Below are 20,671 nucleotides of genomic sequence, written 5' to 3' on the forward strand. Positions count from 1 at the left end.
CGTGGGCTGAGTATGAAATTCAGGGTCTTATCAGAGATCTTCTTGATGACTTCCAGAAGCATGCAGTCGGCATCATGCCATGCTGTCTGTCCCGTCCAGTGAAACATTCCTGGGCTGCCTGAGCGCTGCTGCCTGCCAGGCATCAGCTTAATGCCTTCCGTCAACAGAGGCTTTTTCTCGGTCATGTAAAGGTAAAGGGACCCCTGACCATTAGGTCCAGTCGCAGCCGACTCTGGGGTTGCGGCACTCATCTCGCTTTATTGGCCGAGGGAGCCGGCGTACAGCTTCCGGGTCATGTGGCCAGCATGACTAAGCAGCTTCTGGCGAACCAGAGCAGCGCACGGAAACGCCGTTTACCTTCCTGCCAGAGTGGTACCTATTTATCTACTTGCACTTTGACGTGCTTTCGAACTGCTAGGTTGGCAGGAGCAGGGACAGAGCAACGGGAGCTCACCCTGTCGCGGGGATTCGAACCACCGACCTTCTGATCGGCAAGTTCTAGGCTCTGTGGTTTAACCCACAGTGCCACCCGCATCCCTAGCGCCACCCGCATCCCTTCTCAGTCATGTAGAGAAGCACAAATTGACTCCAAGTTTCTTCATGGCCTCAGAGGCTCAGAAATATCAAGCAGAAGTACAGTAGGCACAATCACCTGGTTGCTGAAAGTATCAAAGGTTTGACTAGGTAGAATTCCACTGGATTGAAAAGGCAAGTTTCACCATGCAAGTTACTGTAAGCACCTAGATTTCCTAATCCGGCCTTTCCCAAACTGGTGCCCTCCAGCTATTCTGGACTGCAACTACCATCAGCTCCAACTAACATGGCCAGTGGGCATGCATAATGGGATCTGTAGTTCAAAACGTTTGGAGAGCACTAAGTGTAGAGTTCGAAGGGATCCCAAGGATCATCTCATCCAATCCCATGCAATGCAGGAATCTCAGCTGAAGCATCCCTGACAGATGGCCATCCAACCTCTGCTTCAAAAACATCCAAGGAAGGAGAGTCCACCACCTTCTAAGTTCATTTAATTGTCAAACAGATCTTACTACCAAGAACACTGTCCAACCATCTCGTCCTCTGTCATCCCCTTCTCCTTGTGCCCTCCATCTTTCCCAACATCAGGGTCTTTTCCAGGGAGTCTTCTCTTCTCATGACGTGGCCAAAGTATTGGAGCCTCAGCTTCATGATCTGTCCTTCCAGTGAGCACTCAGGGCTGATTTCCTTCAGAATTGATAGGTTTGATCTTCTTGCAGTCCATGGGACTCTCAAGAGTCTCCTCCAGCACCAGAATTCAAAAGCATCAATTCTTCGGGGATCAGCCTTCTTTATAGTCCAACTCTCACTTCCATACATCACTACTGGAAAACCATAGCTTTAATTATACGGACCTTTGTCGGCAAGGTGTCTCTGCTTTTTAGGATGCTGTCTAGGTTTGTCATCGCTTTCCTCCCAAGAAGCAGGCGTCTTTTAATTTCGTGGCTGCTGTCACCATCTGCAGTGATCATGGAGCCCAAGAAAGTAAAATCTCTCACTGCCTCCATTTCTTCCCCTTCTATTTGCCAGGAGGTGATGGGACCAGTGGCCATGATCTTCATTTTGTTGATGTTGAGCCTCAGACCAATTTGCTACATTACCCTGAGAGAAAGGGATTTAGGTTATGTGAATAAGAGCTGTGACTCATACCTCCAGTGAATGGTGTCCATATTACCCGCCGTATAGCTTTCACCCAATCTTCCATATCATTCTGGGAGCTAGCCATGAACAAGAAGGCTTTATCCCGACCTGCTGTGCCACCTGGAAAGAAGACGCACTTCTGTTACCATCTGCATTCAGAACGTAAGTTCTACTCATCCTTGGTATAAATACTGGTATATAGTGCTTCATTTGATATATAGTGTTTAATGTCAAGCTCAAAACTCTTGAATTATATATCCAGCACATGGGACCTTACAAAAGGTCAATATGAATGGACTCTCCACACCCTTACCATAGTAAAAAGACTGATAACTGATGAATTGGAAAAATAAAAATGCGGCTCACTTCTACAATTGGATTGAAGATTTATACAAACTCGCTTCGTATGAGCAACTTGCATATAAACGCAGACTTGCCATGGACAAATTCAATGGCACAGTGGTACCTCTGGTTGTGAACAGGATCCGTTCCCGAGCCCTGTTCGCAACCTGAGTAGAACGCAACCCGTGTCTGCGCATGTCCGGGTCGCGATTTGTTGCTTCTGCGCATGCACATGACGTCATTTTGAGCGTCTGCGCATGCGTGAGTGGCGAAACCCGGAAGTAACCCTTTCCGGTACTTCCTGGTCACCACGGGACACAACCTGAAAAGATTTAACCTGAAGCGTCTTTAACCCGAGGTATGACCTGAAAGGACAGATCGTGAAGCTGAGGCTCCAATACTTTGGCCACCTCATGAGAAGAGAAGACTCCCTGGAAAAGACCCTGATGTTGGGAAAGATGGAGGGCACAAGGAGAAGGTACGACAGAGGACGAGATGGTTGGACAGTGTTCTCGAAGCTACCAGCATGAGTTTGACCGAACTGCGGGAGGCAGCGGAAGACAGGGGTGCCTGGCGTGCTCTGGTCCATGGGGTCACAAAGAGTCGGACACGACTAAACGACTAAACAACAACAAATGACTATATTTGGAATCCATTTTTACAAATGTGTATTGCCACATGTAATACTGTAATTCTTACAAATACAGTGGTACCTCAGGTTAAGTACGTAATTCGTTCCGGAGGTCCGTTCTTAACCTGAAACTGTTCTTAACCTGAAGCACCATTTTAGCTAATGGGGCCTCCTGCTGCCGCCGCGCCACCGGAGCACGATTTCTGTTCTCATCCTGAAGAAAGTTCTTAACCTGAAGCACTATTTCTGGGTTAACGGAGTCTGTAACCTGAAGCATATGTAACCTGAGGTACCACTGTTCTGTAATTGGTTAAGATCTGGTGAAGTACCAGAACAACATTGTAAAGTATACAGTTTTGGGTCCATCCGTCCTCTTTTATTTTCCCTTATACATGGGGGCTGTTTCTCCCCCCTTCTTTTTTCTCTTTTATTGATGAAGAAGAAGAAGAAGAAGAAGCCTCACCATGTTTAGTGCACATATAATTATGTATTTTTTGAACTTTCATTGAAGATGTCAAAATTATTATTATTATTATTATTATTATTATTATTATTATTAATGATGATGAAGACTGGCCTAATATCCTCCCTTAATCTTAGAAGCATGGCAGCTCGGCATATGTCTGGAAATATCCATCTGCATTCACAGTGGAAAACAGCTCCAGCGAATTCCTGACAGGAGAGATTTGTGTTCTGAGGGCTGATGGTCACATTATCTCCGCATTCCCCCCAACCCCTGCTGTCCCTATATACTTCAGGAAGTAAGCATAGCAAGGCCAGGGCTGGTTGAAGACATTGTATTGTTGGAGACAAAGCTGGCCAGGTGAGGCTCACTAGTTCTGGGAGGAGGCGTGTGATTCCTCAGCTGGAGTAGGCTTAGAACAGGTGAGGCTCACCTGCCTCATCAAGCCCAGATGCTGTAATGAGCATGCTCAGTACGTCTGCTCGACTGCCCATGTTGAGGGACCTTGTCTTGGATGCTCCTGGACCTCCATGGGACTGTGCTTTGGGGTTGACTCTGGACTGTATCCTGACTGCTGGACTTCAGACTTGGCTACTTGGATTGACCCGGAACCTCGTTTCCTGACCTTTGGACTTTGCTTGTGTGGATCGACCCTTGGATTTTGAACTTGGCACACTAATTGGCTGCCAGGTAAGCCAGGGGTTTGGGACAATGGGGGGTGTCAAATCTTACTCAACACTGGCAATAGGATGGCTTCTTCCTGTGACCCCAAGAGCAGGCTAGTTTAGGGGGTAAATGGCCTATGCACTCATAGCTCTGATCTCCGAGAGAGGGGAATGGTTGGGGTAACTTGGGAAAAATGGGGGGGGGAGCTGCCACTTCTGCTCCCCAGCATCTACTGCCAGAGAGACAATTGCCTCCCTGTGCGAAATGTTGAGCCAGCTTTGAACAAGACAACAAAGCAAACCCCAAACTTGTATTGTTATTCTAGTCTGCACAGCTGACAAAATTCTTCCTAGTCTTCCCATGCTGAAATGGATTGATTAGCCAGGATTAAAAAGCTAGAATGTCTATGAGCAACACCTGATTGGACTTACTACTTAAAGGTAAAGGGACCCCTGACCATTAGGTCCAGTCGTGACTGACTCTGGGGTTGCGACACTCATCTCGCTTTATTGGCCGAGGGAGCCAGCTTCCAGGTAATGTGGCCAGGATGACTAAGCTGGTTGTGGCGAACCAGAGCAGCGCACGGAAATGCCGTTTACCTTCCCGCCGGAGCGGTACCTATTTATCTACTTGCACTTTGACGTGCTTTCGAACTGCTAGGAGCAGGGACTGAGCAACGGGAGCTCACTCCGTCGCGGGGATTTGAACCACCGACCTTCTGATCGGCAAGTCCTAGGCTCTGTGGTTTAACCCACAGCGCTACCCATGTCCCTCCTTTGACAGCATTATGCTCTCCCCCAAAAGCACCTCAACTCTCCCCCCCATTTGCCCCTGCTGTCATTTACATGTGATAAGGAGGGCTTGGGGGTGGGAGAGGGGAAGGCAGTTGCATGGTTTGTTTCTCCCCTGCCGTGGAAATAATGACACATGACACAATTATTACGGTTAATGGGCTAAAAAAGGCCACGACTTTATTGGGTACAGGTGATGAGTGGTATTGGCTTAGGCATTGGTCCTAAGCGACTATATCCGACTTCAGCCCGTCTGCTTGAAGTCCGGGAAGGGTTAACCACCAGTAGGGGGAATCCTGCTGTTACATATCAACTAGGACTCCCCCCAGGGGTCACCAACAGGGGGCGTGCCTTAGGCCCTCACCTCCCCAGGCCACGTCCCCTTGAATCCATTAACAGACTACCCTTTGATATGCAGGGCGGGTGATGATGCTACCTCCCCTCTTCCATCTACAGAACAATACCCATGTCTAACCACCATTACCAAGAAAGTTGTGACAGTTTGCTATGAGATAGGTGGAAAACCAAGTGGCTGGTGCCAATTTGCCAAGTGGAAAAATTCCTACCAGGCCCCTTGATGGCCACCAACCAAAGTCCATAGCAAGGTCAAAGAATGGAAACCTTATAGGGCGGGAGGGTGGGGAAAAACAGGAACAGCTGATGAGCAGCAAAGGGGGGGATTCCCCGGCCGCGTCCTGCCTTTATAGGGCAGGCTACGCCCCCTGAACTGGCCGATCGGCCTGCCAGGGGGTGGCACAGCTGGGAATCCCCCCAATCGCGCGAGGGCTGGCCTTCACCCACCGCGCGCGTGGTGGGGCCGTGAAGCCCGTAACCCCACCTCCTTCATAAGGTGGAAGTGGCTTTGGTGTCATAGAATCATAGAGCTGGAAGGGATGCCAAGGGTTATCTAGTCCAGTCCTCTGCATTGCAGGAATCTTTTGCCCAATGTGGGGCTCGAACCAGACGACCCATAGATCCAGAGTCCCGTGCTCTACTGACTGAGCTACCTCAAACATCTTTGCAGTTTCTCTTGATACCATGTCAAGACAAGGGATGGACTTAGCCCCATGTCTGGAAGTTCTGAGGCTTAGTGCTAATCCCAGATTCCAGATGAGATGAAGCCAGAGATTGACTCAGTCACTGGTGAATGGAAGTCTTTTTGCACATGCCCAGATGTACCCATGCAAAGCAAGATGGAGTGCAATGGATGGATGGTTAAATACCCGGCGGAGCACTCATTGTTCTCCTCCTGGACTTCACCTTCCATGGACCAGCCTACTCTTGAGACAAGTTTCCCCGCTAGAAGCAGAGGGGGCAGTTCCAAAATAGGATAGATTGAGCTCAGCTTTTCTGCCAACCGCTCTCAGTTGTTGCTGCTGGCCTTACAGGGCAGTAAGTAAGAAGAAAAGGATAGGCAGAGAATGTTTATGGAGCAGGGCATATGGGAATGAGCCCAGTCAGTAAGAGGTTAACAGGAGAAGTGCTTTTTCTGTTTCCCTATCTCTTCAGGGGCAATGAGAAAGTATCCTTCTGCTTGCACTTTCCCCCTCACTTCCCCGAAAGGAAAAGAGCTCAACGATTGTCATTTTTTAAAAAGCGAGAGCTAAAATTTCCAGAAGAGCTCCCGTGGGAGTCAGGTCCCCTGTAGATACAAGCCTGATGAAAATTCGCAGGCACTCAAAATGTCCCTGCCTCTTGCAGGAATGAAAAGCATCCTCAAGCTTGGAATATACTAAAGTAGTGACATCCCAGGGTGAACGCAGTCACCAGCAGATTGCAGATGAAATGTGTGGTAACAAATATACATCCTCACACCTTCCTATCAAATTCTTGTCTGGCTAAAGAGAGAAGGCCTTTTTTTTACAATGTCTTATAAAGGTGTGTCTGCGTGCAAGCAGGTCATATAAGTGCCCTACATATATCTTCAAAGATATTTGCATGTTGTTTTTGTTATTACTTTAGTGGATTGCCAGGACCTGCCTGGTTAAAATGCTATTTTAGCATGGGTTAAAATAGGCAGCCCTAAGTAGTAAGTAGGGACATTTACCTTTATAATGCTGTCAAAAGGTTTCTGGCAATAGGTTTTTAAAAAAACCACCAGAGAAGGAAAATCTGGATTAAAGGGTGTTTGTGTGGAATGAGCTAGCATTTTGATGTCAGTGATGAGGTTGCGCGGGCACTGCAAAAAACTTTGCATGTATGCTGAGCACTGATGCTATAAAAAAAACCACATGCACCCATTCAGAAGCACTCTATATTGTTACGGTACTTGGGCTGCAGCGAAAATTGGTGGTTGTAACCTAATTCAGGAAGCCGAGTCAAGCTTATTCGCCAGTGCAGTTAATTAAACCTAGGTGCAAATGTTAGCTAGTAATTGAAGCATTTAATGGCAGCTGCACGGTAATCATTTGGTTGCTGCCGCCGTGAGTGGATCACTTTATCATGTGCACAAGTAAGTACCCCGGAACTTACACCCCCCAATTATCCCTGATGACGCCCCGGGGCTCACGCTGTCAAGTAAGCCACAGCTCGCTTGAGTCAATTAAACTCTCGGGAGCTCAAGAAGGAGAATAATGGAAGCAAATTACTGTGCAATGCAAATGTGATCACAGAGTCTGTTCAGTAATGGGAGTGGCATGAGAATGCTCTAACAGAGCTCAGCACATCTCTTAAAAAAACAGAAAACCTTGAAATTATTGTCTGGTTCTCTTGCACACCCTGCAAACAGGGCTGTGAAGAAAGGGAAAACAGGGTGGTGGTGGTCCAATGGAAAAGTATTAAGGGCTAATTGCTGGCGGTTATCATACCTATTAATGTTGAACTCGGCTCAAAGCTTGCTTCCAAGTAAATCCATTTGCCCCAGTGAGATTTGGCCCCTGGTAACTGTGAGGGACGCGGGTGGCACTGTGGGTTAAACCGCAGAGCCTAGGACTTGCTGATTAAAAGATTGGTGGTTCGAATCCCCGCGACGGGGTGAGCTCCCGTTGCTCGGGCCCTGCTCCTGCCAACCTAGCAGTTCGGAAGCACATCAAAGTGCAAGTAGATAAATAGGTACCACTCCGGTGGGAAGGTAAAGGACATTTCCGTGCGCTGCTCTGGTTCGCCAGAAGTGGCTTAGCCATGCTGGCCACATGTCCCGGAAGCTGTACAGCGGCTCTCTCGGCCAATAAAGCAAGATGAGCGCCACAACCCCAGAGTCGGTCACAACTGGACCTAATGGTCAGGGGTCCTTTTACCTTTACCTGTGAGGAGAGCCACAGCTGCAAAATGCTAGGTGATTGCCGCTCAAAATACCTCACTATATTCCTGAAAAAGAAACACTAAAACAACAACCACAACCACCCCTACCTACCAGGGTGATAAAACATTACATTTGGGGGCACCCAGGTGTGGAGGCAAGCCTCTAAGCACAGGTTCCTTTTTGTAATGAGAATAGAAAGCCATGCAGTTCTGTGGTCAGCTGTGAGATAACTACAGTGGTACCTTGATTCTCAAACGCCTTGGTACTCAAAGAACTTGGAACCCAAACACTGCAAACCCAGAAGTAAGTGTTCCGGTTGCGAACTTTTTTTGGAAGCCGAATGTGCTCTGTTTTGAGTGTTACGCTTCCATTTTGAGTGCTATGCTGAGGTCTGTCTGTTTTTGCTATTTATTTTGCGTTTTTGTTTTTGCGGCTCTTTTTGCTTTGTTTTTGTGACTGTGTTGAACCCAGTTCAGCTGCTGATTGATTGATTGTGTGACTGCAGTACATTGTTTATCGCTTTCATTTTATGGATCAATGGTCTCGTTAGATAGTAAAATCCATGTTAAAGTGCCGTTTTAGGAGTTGTTTTTAAAAGTCTGGAATGGATTAATCCATTTTGCATTACTTTCTATGGGAAAGCGCCCTTTGGTTCTGGAATGCTTTGGTTTTGGAACGGACTTCCGGAATGGATTAAGTTTGAGAACCAAGGTACCACTGTATAGGAGCATGTAACATTTTCAAACATAATAATAATAATAATAATAATAATTTATTTATACCCTGCCCATCTGGCTGAGTTACCCAGCCACTCTGGGTGGCTCCCAATCAAGTGTTAAAAACAGTACAGTGTTAAATATTAAAAGCTTCCCTGAACAGGGCTGCCTTCAGATGTCTTTTAAAGATAGGATAGCTGCTTATTTCCTTCACATCTGAAGGGAGGGTGTTCCACAGGGCGGGTGCCACTACCGAGAAGGCCCTCTTCCTGGTTCCCTGTAACCTCACTTCTCGCAATGAGGGAACCGCCAGAAGGACATTCCGGTATCAAAGTGCTGTCTTGGACTATAGCTATGTGCTCAGTTCCCCCATGTGGTGAACCACCAATGTTCAGGCAGTGGCTTTCTCAGTGAAGTAACTGCATGAACTGACTGGTTATTGGAGTCTTTGGGGCAGACAAGAGTACAAAGGGCTTTGAGTTCCAGCTGATCCCTGCTTGAGCCCCATGGTCTTCCTAAACTCTAGCTTATTCCTGCATGGTTTCTTAACTTGCTTGTTGTCCCTGGTGTCACAATTTTGGCTTCCAATCTTTGCTTTTATATACTTAGCTTTAGCATAGCAATACTGACTCTGGCATGAACCTGTATGGATGTGCATGTGTGGCTAGATCTATGCAGCTATTAAAAAACACTCTGCAAAAAAAACTGTTGTAAATTGAAAATATCATTGAGTTGCGAGTTCAGCCATCTGGTGCTGTATAATGCTGCATTTTGACTAAGGTAGCTGAGTCCTCGGACTCTTCTTGCAGAGAGCACGCTGGTGTTTGGAATCAAAACAAGCGCAACAGTTGTTGTTCGAAACCTGCTGACAGCTAAAGAGTAGCTACAAAACAGCAAGTTCCTCCAGGGTGTAGGCCTGTAGATAATCACGGCAAGAGGAATCCAAGCAAAAACAGGAACAATGTTTAAGACAGCCACTGTCAATTTGGTGTCTCCTGGGTGTTTTGAACTACAACAAGCTTAGGCTGATGGAAGGTGTAGTCTAAAACATCTCATAGGTAAAGGTAAAGGTAAAGGTAAAGGTAAAGGACCCCTGGACGGTTAAGTCCAGTCAAAGGCGACTATGGGGTTGTGGTGCTCATCTCGCTTTCAAACTGAGGGAACAGGCGTTTGTCCACAGACAGCTTTCTGGGTCCTGTGGCCAGCAGGACTAAACCGCTTCTGGTGCAACGGAACACTGTGACAGAAACCAGAGTGCACGGAAACACCGTTTACCTTCCCGCCACAATGGTACCTACTTATCTACTTGCACTGGCATGCTTTTGAACTGCTAGGTTGGCAGGGGCTGGGACAGAGCAACGGGAGCTCACTCCGTCATGGGGATTCGAACCGCTGACCTTCTGATCAGCAAGCCCAAGAGGCTCAATGGTTTAGACCAAAGCTCCACCTGCATCCCTCTAAAGCATCTCATACCCTCTTAACATTTCTCAGATGAGAAGAGGGGCATTTCTCCTTCCCTCCCTCACAACTGACCTTCCTTAAAGGTAAAGGGACCCCTGACCATTATGTCCAGTCGTGACCGACTCTGGGGTTGCGGCGCTCATCTCGCTTTACTGGCCGAGGGAGCCGGCGTTTGTCCGCAGACAGCTTCCGGATCATGTGACCAGCATGACTAAGCCGCTTCTGGCAAAGCAGAGCAGCGAACGGAAATGCCGTTTACCTTCCCGCCGGAGCGATACCTATTTATCTACTAGCACTGGTGTGCTTTCGAACTGCTAGGTTGGCAGGAGCAGGGACCGAGCAACGGGAGCTCACCCTGTTGTGGGGATTCGAACCGCCGACCTTCTCATCGGCAAGCCCTAGGCTCTGTGGTTTAACCCACGTCCTTGACCTTCCTTAGCCCCCCTTTTTTTGTCCTCGCGACCCCTGCAGAGCATTTCCTATCAGAATTAAAAATTAAAATGCCCCACCATGGAGTTACACCACTTCCCTGCTCCAATCATCAAATCGGAACCATACGATCAAGACAAAGGAGACCGAAAGGCAGCCTACCTGCAGAAATTTCAAAGAGGTACTTCCCTGGCTCCTCAGGATTGGGGGCCACTTCATGCACCTGATTGCCTTGCAAAGGGACAAACCCCTGAAATTGGCAGAAAAAACAGAAAAAAGTCAGGGAACAGAAGGGAAGTAGATATTTGAAATGTAAATGTGGAAGGTAAACAGCGAGCATAGGCAAACTCCGGCCCTCCAGATGTTTTGACACTACAATTGCCATCATTCCTGACCACTGGTCCTGTTAGCTAGGGATGATGGGAATTGTAGTTCCAAAACATTTGGAGGGCCAGAGTTTGCCTATGCCTGGTAAACAGCATACAGAAAGAGGGTCGTTCAGCTCCCCATATATCCAAAAGCTACCCTCCAAGTGTCCCTATTTTGCAGGGACTGGTCCCATATTTACAGAAGCCATCCCGGTTTCTGATTTTATCCTGGAATGTCCCACTTTTCTTTAGGATGTCCCTGTTTCCATCAGAGAAATGTTGGAGGGCATGGAGTTATGCAACCCCCGACAGAACAGACACAGCCAGATGTGCAAGAGAATATCCTTTATGTAGACGGTTAAAGCAGCACACAGACACACAACCAACCACAGGCAGGAGACCCACCAAGGGCCTCCACAGATTGCTGGCTACTTTTCCTCACTTCCAGCCCAGAGGCACCTTACCTGTGGCTTGACCTCATCCTCGTTCTTATAGTACAGGAGCTGGTCGCCACGAAGGACGAACCAGTGCTGCTGCCAGTTCTTCATGATGCTTCTCTGCTTCTTCAGCCAGCCACGTTTCAGCGCTGGCTCTTGTCGGCAGGGGGAGGAAGGCCGGCAGGGCAGCCCAGGGGGGTCCCCCATCACCAGGCTCTTGGAGCGGTCTAAGTAAAAGAGAGGGGGACGGGAGAAATCCACATTTTTATTTTTTAAAAAAATCATTCACAAAGGAAGACAAAGGCAGAATATTTATCTGTATCTACAAGAGTGTGCTCCAAACACTTTAACGCCAGCAGTTTCTAAATCAATCAATCAATCAATCAATCAATCAATCAATCAATCAAATGATGGGGCACCCACCTTATCTGACAGGCAGGGTGCCCCCACACCGACCCCAAGCCTCCTGGATTCCTCATGGCTATATAACCCCTCCTTTTTTTGACAGACAATTTTTTTAAAAAAATTGGATTAATTTTCTTTTCTATGATTATGATTATATTTTGACAAAGTAATAATCATAAATAAATAAGAATACAGTGAACGCTCAGGTTGCAAACGTGATCTGTGTGGGATGCACGTCCGCAACCTGCAGCAGTGCGTCTGTGCACGCGCGGGTTGCGATTCAGTGCTTCTGCGCATGCGCAAAGACGATTTAGCACTTCTGCGCATGTGCGACTGCCAAAACCCAGAAGTAACCCATTCTGGTACTTCCGGGTTTCGGCGGTCCGTAAGCTGAAAAAACGCAACCTGAAGCATCTGTAAAAATGACTGTAAAAATGTGCACCCCACCACCGAGACCATTCCATTGTTACTGTCCTACCTCCCAACATTTCAACACCTCTTGCGATGGTTGGAGCCCTTTCCGTTTTAACAGTAGAAATGCTACAAACACCATCTATATCTCCTCAAAATCATTTCTCCTGTGTGTTCCCTTAATGGCACATATTGATATATCATTAATAGCTATACCCCACACCTCTTTATACCATTCTTCCATTTTATATTCTGCTTGCCCCTTCCACTTCCTAGCTATCATAATTCGCGCAGCTGTCAATAAATTTGTGAGCAAGTCCTTCACCGCCTGTGAACCTTCCACCCAATCGTAAATTGGTAATAATGCTACCTCTGGACTTTTGGTCAGCTTGAACCCAGCGATTTCTGTTAACACCCTTCGCCAGAAAAAAAAATGTACATATTTACACCCCCCCCCATCATGTGAACATAATTCCTAATGGTCTGCATAGTGACTTCTGAGAGGCTTCTAGGAAAGCCAGCTGGTGCGGAGGGAAACCATTTTGCAGGGGTAAAGGTAAAGGGACCCCTGATCACAGTGGTGTAGCGTGGGGGGTACAGGGGGGGCCGGCCGCACCGGGCGCAACATGTGGGGGTTAGGGTGAGGGGGCGCAAATCCATGGGTTAGGGGGCGCAAATTACTTGCCTTGCCCCGGGTGTTGACAACCCACGCTACGCCACTGCCTGACCATTAGGTCCAGTCGTGATCGACTCTGGTGTTGCGGCGCTCATCTCACTTTATTGGCCGAGGGAGCTGGCATACTGCTCCCGGGTCATGTGGCCAGCATGACTAAGCCGCTTCTGGCAAACCAGAGCAGCGCACGGCAACGCCGTTTACCTTCCCGCCGGAGCGGTACCTATTTATCTACTTGCACTTTGACGTGCTTTCGAACTGCTAGGTTGGCAGGAGCAGGGACAAAGCAATGGGAGCTCACCCCGTCACGGGGATTCAAACCACCAAACTTCTGATCGGCAAGTCCTAGGCTATGTGGTTTAACCCACAGCGCCACCTACGTCCCCATTGCAGGGATACCTTGGGGCAAGAGGGTCCCAGACAGGCCCAGCCCATGAGGTGAGGTGAAGCAGCTGCCCTGGGCATCAGAAACCCCCAAGGCAGTGCTCCCAAGGGCACCCCACCTTCCCTGCCACTGGTGGTGGTCTGGTTGGCAGCACACCCAGGTAGGGGAGAGATTGTCCCAGCACAGTAACTGAAGCATTTGAAGGCAACCAGAGATCATGGAAGCGCTCGTGCTTCCACAACCCCAGGCTGTTTTTGACAGCCCTGCCTGACCTCGTGGGCCTTTTTCTGGCCACAAAAGGATGTTGTTTGAAGTTGAGGGTTGTTGAAGCCTTGAAGGCCCCGTGATTTCAGCCTGCAAATGCTTCCTGTGGCCAGACCATTCAGGTCCAAGGCCGTTCTCATTCAGGGAAGGAATGTTCAACAGCAGCCGTCTTATGGAAACATAAATAATTCTTACCACATGCATTGGGGAAGCTGGATGTTATTATATCAGCTTTCGCCACAAAGTTCACGCGCAAGGCATTAAAGTTCTCTGGCTAGCAGGGGCTGTTAATTGTGGTGTTACGAGGGTGTAAGAAGCAGAAAAGAGATACAAGAACATCGGTGGAAGAAGATTGGAAAAAATTCAAAGATTATTTACAGAAATATTGTAAAATCAATGAGCTTTAGAAAAATGGTGGAATGAAGTTATATGGCTTTGGCAGAAATCTTATAAGGAATTAGGTACAGATAGATTGTTAATGTATTAAAGGGAAAAAAACAAGGTTAGAATATGTTAAGATTAATTACAGGACACAAAATAGAGGAAGATGGAAAGGAATTGCTGAAATAGTTAATTGAAGTGGAATACAAAAAGGGAGGCATGGGACTTCCGGTCGGCGCCAGCGTCTTAATGGCGGTCTTTGCCTTGAGCTCCGAGGCAGGACTGCTCCACGAGTTCGGGTCTGACCCGCTACGGCGAGCGGGGGACCCCTAAAATCACAGGCACTGAAGCCTGTGAACAAGGAGATTCGGTGGGCACCTTTGCACCCCCCGGTATTGCGAAGGAGCCTTTTTAAAGGCTCCGGAGCGGCATCGGGTGTGAGTGCGGTGCTGAGGATCGCAACCCAGCTCGTGGAGCGAAGCCGCGTCGCCATTGACGGAGAGCGCCGATTCCTTCCTGAAAATTACAGATTGGCAACAAAACCTGTGAGTAGGAATTACAAAATATTTGAAAAGGACTATTTTTAAGAAGATTCGGCTGAAAACGGGAAAGGCAAAATTAAGGAAGTCAGCCTCCCGGAACTGCACGATTAATGCAGCAATGAAAAGAGCTAGCTGTATTTAAAGGGAACGTTTTATTTGAACTTTGCTAAACCCCGACATTGAAAAGACCTTCCGCCCACGGAGCGGGAGTAGGGGGGAAGGAAAATTTGGCTTAATCTAACCCGCTAGAAGAAGTAAGCTTTGAAAGGGAAACTCTCCGCTGCCGATACCTTTGATCAGGCTGCCTGAGCAGTGAGCGCCTAGAAACGAACTGTCAAAAAAGAGAGGACTACGGATACAAAGTAAGACTATATTTGAAACATAGTAACGGGACTTTACTTGGCAGACCCAGATTTTCAAATGGCAACAAAGTAGGACTTTGGGTTGGATTTTATCTCCTTTGGGACATTGTATGGCTACTTGCTTCCCTGTTTCTTTGTTATTCCTGCTTGGATACAATTTCTCCCTCTAGAGGATTAAAAGAAAGACTGCAGTACTGAGGCAAGAACTGGGTTTTTCCACTTGCAATCTTCCTGTGGGAACGACCTTGAGTTATGAGCACGCCACTGGATGAAATATCAACAAGAAGCAAAACAAAGCAAGCTCAAAAGCAGGCTCAGAAAAGAAGCTCTATATCAGGAGCAGCAGCTGGACAAGAAAAAGTAACAACAGCATCAATGGATTCTATGACACAGGCACTGCTCAAAATAAATCAATCTTTAGAAGTACTCACTAAGCAATCTACAGAGAACTCTAAGAAATTGACAGAATTAACAACAAGATTGGACTTGAACACAACGACAATATCGTCTAACACAGAGTCTATAAATCGTTTAATACAAGAAAGTACGGAAACAAGGAAAATAGCCGAGACTGCTAAAATTACTGCCGAGGAAGTCAAGGGAAAATTTGTACCTATTGTAAAGAAGGTACATGAACATGATGCAACCTTAGCTCTTATGGAACTGGAGAGGAAAGGCAAGAATCTGAAATTGAGACTGGTACCAGAGGAGGAAGAGGGCAACCTTGGGGAATTTCTCACAGACAAATTTCAAGAATTTTGGACTGATGAATTAGAAGGAGAAGAAGATGAATTTGTAATAACTACAGCCTTCCGGATTGGCAGGAAGCAAGGCAAGAAACCAAGGGATTGTTTAATCACTTTAAGATCCAAGGAAGAAAGAGATAAAATATTGAACCTACATTTCCAGAAGGCACTGATTATTAAGAATTCTCAAATACAGATTTACAAAGATATTCCTAAATATTTTTGGGGAGTGAGGACTCAATTTAAAGACTTAGTGGACTTGCTGAAACAAAACAACACTCCATTTAGATGGGAGTTCCCACAAGGGTTGTCCTTTAACTTTAAAGGGAAGAAAATTAAAATAAAAACAATCCAAGATAAGGAACATTTTCTGGAGAGAAATTTTGAGGACTTTCAGAAAGGAACCGTGAGTGAGAGGGAAATACCGGATATTGCAAACTTATCATTTGGACTGACTCCAGCACCGACTGATCAGGAACAAGAACTTGGAGCAGATGGTGGAAAAGACACCCAATAACAAATATGTCTCTGCAACTTCTGAGTTGGAACTGCAATGGTCTTAACCATCCCCGAAAAAGGACTCAAGTGTTTCATATATTAAAGAAAGAGCAATTAGACATAATATGTTTGCAAGAAACTCATATTGCCAGAATATATAGAAAACTTTTGACAAATAAAAGATTAGGACTGGAATTTATTTCCTCAGATAAGGTTAAGAAAAGAGGAGTGGTGATCTATGTTAAGGAGAAATGGGAACCAAAAATGATTTTCAAGGATGAACAAGGAAGATTTCTGGCAGTGGAAATTCAAATGCAAGGAGAAAAAATTTTGATTGTAGGTATTTATGCACCTAATGAGGGGAAGGCTGAGTTTTTCAAGAAGTTGCATGAGACATTAACCGATTTTATGGACTATAAAATTATAATGATGGGCGATATGAATGGAGTTGTCTCCACAAACATGGATAAAGCTCAAAGACAAGTAATCTCTAAGGATGGGAGACTTCCAAAGACTTTTTTTGAACTGACTGACACAATGGACTTGATTGACATTTGGAGAACAAGGAATCCTCTGGAAAGAGAGGGGACCTTCTTCTCTGAAGCAAAAATGACATGGACCAGGATTGACCAAATATGGATTTCTAGTAATCTGGCACCAAGGGTTAAAAATACAGAAATCTGCCCAAAAACTTGCTCTGATCATAACGCAGTAAAGATGGAAATGAAATTGACAACAGCTGGAACTTTTAGATGGAGAATGAATGACACCCTTTTTAGAGATGAAGCAATTGTAAAAAAGGCCCAAAAGACTCTGAAAGATTACTTTGAAATAAATCTAGGAACAGACCTGGAAAGAAGAATAATATGGGACGCAAGTAAGGCTGTCATGCGTGGTTTCCTAATTCAACAAAATTCGATAAAAAGGAAACAACAGAATGAGAAGAAAGAAAAAATTTGGAATCAGATGAAAGAAGGAGAGAAGAAACTGAGGTCAAAACCAAAATCTCAGGAGATTTTAAGAGAAATAAAATACTACCAGACCCAATACATGGAACTGATGAACCAAGAAATAGAATGGAAAATAAAACAAATGAGGCAAAAAACTTTTGAATCAGCTGACAAATGTGGGAAATTGCTGTCATGGCAATTGAAAAAGAGACAAAAGCTGAACACTGTGACGTCCCTTGAAGTAGAGGGAAAATTTATAAATAAACCAAATGAAATTAGTAATTGTTTTCAAAGTTTCTTTAAGAAATTATATGCACAAGGGCCGAAAGATGAACAAGAGATAGAAGAATTTATTAAAAAATATGGACTATCAAAGATCTCGGAAAAAAATAAGAGGAGTTTAAATGAAAAAATTACGAATCAGGAAATCGAGGGTGCCATCCAGAATATGCAACTAGGAAAATCACCAGGGCCAGATGGACTGACGGCAAGATATTATAAAGAAATGAAGGAATGGTTAATACAACCACTGAAAGAAGTGTGTAACCAAATTTTGGAGGGGAAAAAGGCTCCCGAATCGTGGAAAGAAGCATTCATCTCACTTATACCGAAGACAGAAACTGAGAAACATCAAGTTAAGAACTACCGCCCTATATCACTCTTAAATGTGGATTATAAAATTTTTGCAGACATTTTAGCAAAAAGATTTTAAAAAGTGTTGTTAGAGGAGATTCATAAAGATCAAACAGGCTTTCTCCCAGGGAGACATATGTCAGATAATGTAAGGAATATTATAGATATTTTGGAACTACTGGAGACTGATATAAATAGAAAAGCAGTTTTAATTTTTGTGGACGCGGAGAAAGCCTTTGACAATATCTCTTGGAGTTATATGAAGAGGAATCTCCATGGGATGGGGGTAGGCCAAAACTTTGAAAACGGTATAGGTGCAATTTATTCAGAGCAAAAAGCTAAATTAATTGTGAATGGTGTAGTCATGGATGAAATTCCAATAGAAAAAGGGACACGACAGGGTTGCCCAATATCCCCTCTATTGTTTATATCGGTCCTGGAGGTGTTGTTGAATATGATTAGAAGGGACCAGCTGGTTGAAGGAATACACCTCGGAGCTAAACAATATAAGTTAAGAGCATTTGCAGATGATCTAGTTTTGACTTTACAACAGCCAGGAGCCAGCACAAAAAGAGCTTTAGAGTTAATTGAAATATTTGGTCAGGTGGCTGGTTTTAAATTAAACAAACAAAAGACAAAGGTACTGGAAAAAAATCTAACGATGGGGGAAAAAGATAGTTTTCAAAGAGAAACTGGCTTGGAGATAACAGAAAAGGTGAAATATCTAGGGGTGAATCTAACATCTAAAAATATGAATTTGTTTAAAGACAACTATGAGAAATGTTGGTCGGAAGTGAAGAAAGATTTTGACACATGGTCTAGATTGAGATTATCCTTGTTAGGCCGAATTGCTGTTATTAAGATGAATGTATTGCCGAGATTGTTGTTTTTGTTCCAGACACTACAAATTATAGATAAGATGGATTGTTTCAAGAAGTGGCAGAAAGATATATCAAAATTTGTCTGGCAGGGCAAAAAACCCAGAATAAAATTTAAGATTTTAACTGATGCAAAAGAAAGGGGGGGTTTTGCGCTGCCGGACTTAAGACTCTATTATGAAGCAGCAGCTTTCTGCTGGTTGAAGCAATGGCTACTTCTTGAAGACACAGATATTTTAGATTTGGAAGGGTATGATAACAATTTTGGCTGGCATGCATATTTATGGTATGACAAGGCAAAGATCTATAAAGGCTTTAAAAATCATATTGTCAGGAAAGCTTTATATAATGTTTGGAATCGATATAAGGATTTGTTGGAAAATAAAACACCCAGATGGTTGTCACCAATGGAAGCTAGAGCAGTTAAAAAACTTAATATGGATTCAAATTGGCCAAAATATAGTGAAATTATAGAGTATGATGGTGAAAAAGTCAAATTACAGAGCTTTGAGAAATTAAAATCCAAAGTTCGAGACTGGTTACATTATTATCAGATAAATGAGACTTTTAAGCAGGACAAGAAATTAGGATTTCAGAAAGAGAGGTCAAAATTGGAAACAGAACTGTTAGAGACCAATATTAAGAATCTGTCTAAAATGTATAACTTGTTGCTGAAATGGAATACACAGGATGAAACAGTTAAATCAGCTATGATTAAGTGGGCACAAGATGTTGGTCATGATATTATGTTTGCTGACTGGGAGCAGTTATGGACCACAGGCCTTAAATTTACGGCATGTAGTGCCTTGAAAGAAAACATAATGAAAATGATCTATAGGTGGTACATGACTCCAGTCAAGCTTGCAAAGATATATCATTTGCCCAATAATAAATGCTGGAAATGTAATGAATGCGAAGGAACTTTCTATCATCTTTGGTGGACCTGCCCAAAGGTTAAAGCCTACTGGGAAATGATCTATAATGAAATTAAGAAAGTCCTTAAGTGGACATTTGCAAAGAAACCGGAGGCTTTTCTCTTGGGCATGGTCGGCCAATTGGTACCAAAGAAAGATAAAACCTTTTTTATGTACGCAACCACAGCAGCAAGAATTCTCCTGGCAAAGTATTGGAAGATGCAAGAATTACCTACTCTGGAAGAATGGCAGACGAAGGTGACTGAATTTATGGGACTGGCAGAGATGACCGGCAGAATCCGTGATCAAAGGAGAGAGACGGTGGAAGAAGACTGGAAAAAATTTAAACTATATCTTAAGAACTGTTGCAAAATTTCGGACTGATAAAATGTTAAGGGTCAAGAAATAAAGAACTATAGCTGTAAATAGTTAAGTTAAGAAAATTTTGAGGGAAATGGAATATTGAAAAGGAATGAAGGATTGCTAAAAATTTCTGAAACAGGGGTGCAGTGAAGGGGAGGCGTGGGGAAGTCATGTGTTGTTTATTTGTGTGTTTTTTGGTTTTATGAAAATTAATAAAAATTATTTAAAAAAAAAAACAAAAAGGGAGGCATGAGGAAGTCAATGAAACAAGTGAATGAAAGTTAAGATTGAAAATATCGGAAGTGTTTTTAATTGTTTTTGTTTTGTTTTGTTAATTCAATGTTTTATGTAGTGTTTTTGCTTTTGTTTTTGTATTGTACTATACTGATTTGTTTAATTCTTTTTTTTCATTTTGTAATCTTTAAACTTTTAATAAATATTATTTTAAAAAAAGAAAAGAGATACAAGAACAGACAGTTTTTCTTCCTAGGCTTTTGTGCAGAGTAGAGGCAAATGGAACAGATGGCACTCATAGCTTCCAAGTCTCCTGCTGCAGCTTTTGGTTTTTTAAAAAAGGAAGTCAGGGGTTGAATATGCACATGACTTCATGCCGCATCTAGTTCAGGCCTGACTGAGATATTAAATGTGTACACACTCTGGAATATTTGGGGCTAGCGATGACGCACCCATAAAAGTCCCAGAGAATAAGTAGCCCAGCCAACCAGGTGGGTTGTTCTTCTGAGAAGAACTCAGGATTGGGCCAATTGGCCTTGACTCGCAGGGCTCAGCAAACTTTTTCAGCAGGGGGCTGGTCCATTGTCCCTCAGACCTTGTGGGGGGCTGGACTATATTGGGGGGGGGGAGAACAAATTCCTATGCCCCACAAATAACTCAGAGATGCAATTTAAATAAAAGGGCACATTCTACTCATGTAAAAACATGCTGATTCCCGGACCGTCCAAGGGCTGGATTGAGAAGGTGATTGGGCCAGATCTCAGGCCTTAGTTTGTCTACCCATGGTTGAGTGTTTTAAATACAGTGGTACCT

The 20,671-nt window shown here is 44.7% G+C and overlaps 1 protein-coding gene across 1 annotated transcript in view; it reads right to left on the reverse strand.

Annotated features, from left to right (window-relative positions):
* The window catches only part of ARHGAP22 (Rho GTPase activating protein 22), a 42,446-nt gene that overhangs the window by 20,019 nt on the left and 1,756 nt on the right, over positions 1-20,671 (reverse strand). Inside the window, exons 2-4 of the mRNA XM_081864296.1 lie at positions 11,247-11,446; positions 10,577-10,664; positions 1,684-1,794 (exon numbers count right to left, since the gene is read on the reverse strand). Of these exons, the coding sequence (XP_081720422.1) occupies positions 1,684-1,794; positions 10,577-10,664; positions 11,247-11,446 (399 nt within the window). The remainder of the gene's footprint in view (positions 1-1,683; positions 1,795-10,576; positions 10,665-11,246; positions 11,447-20,671) is intronic.

The sequence above is a fragment of the Podarcis erhardii genome (genome assembly GCF_964252035.2).
Source record: "Podarcis erhardii genome assembly, chromosome: 5".
Taxonomy (NCBI): domain Eukaryota; kingdom Metazoa; phylum Chordata; class Lepidosauria; order Squamata; family Lacertidae; genus Podarcis; species Podarcis erhardii.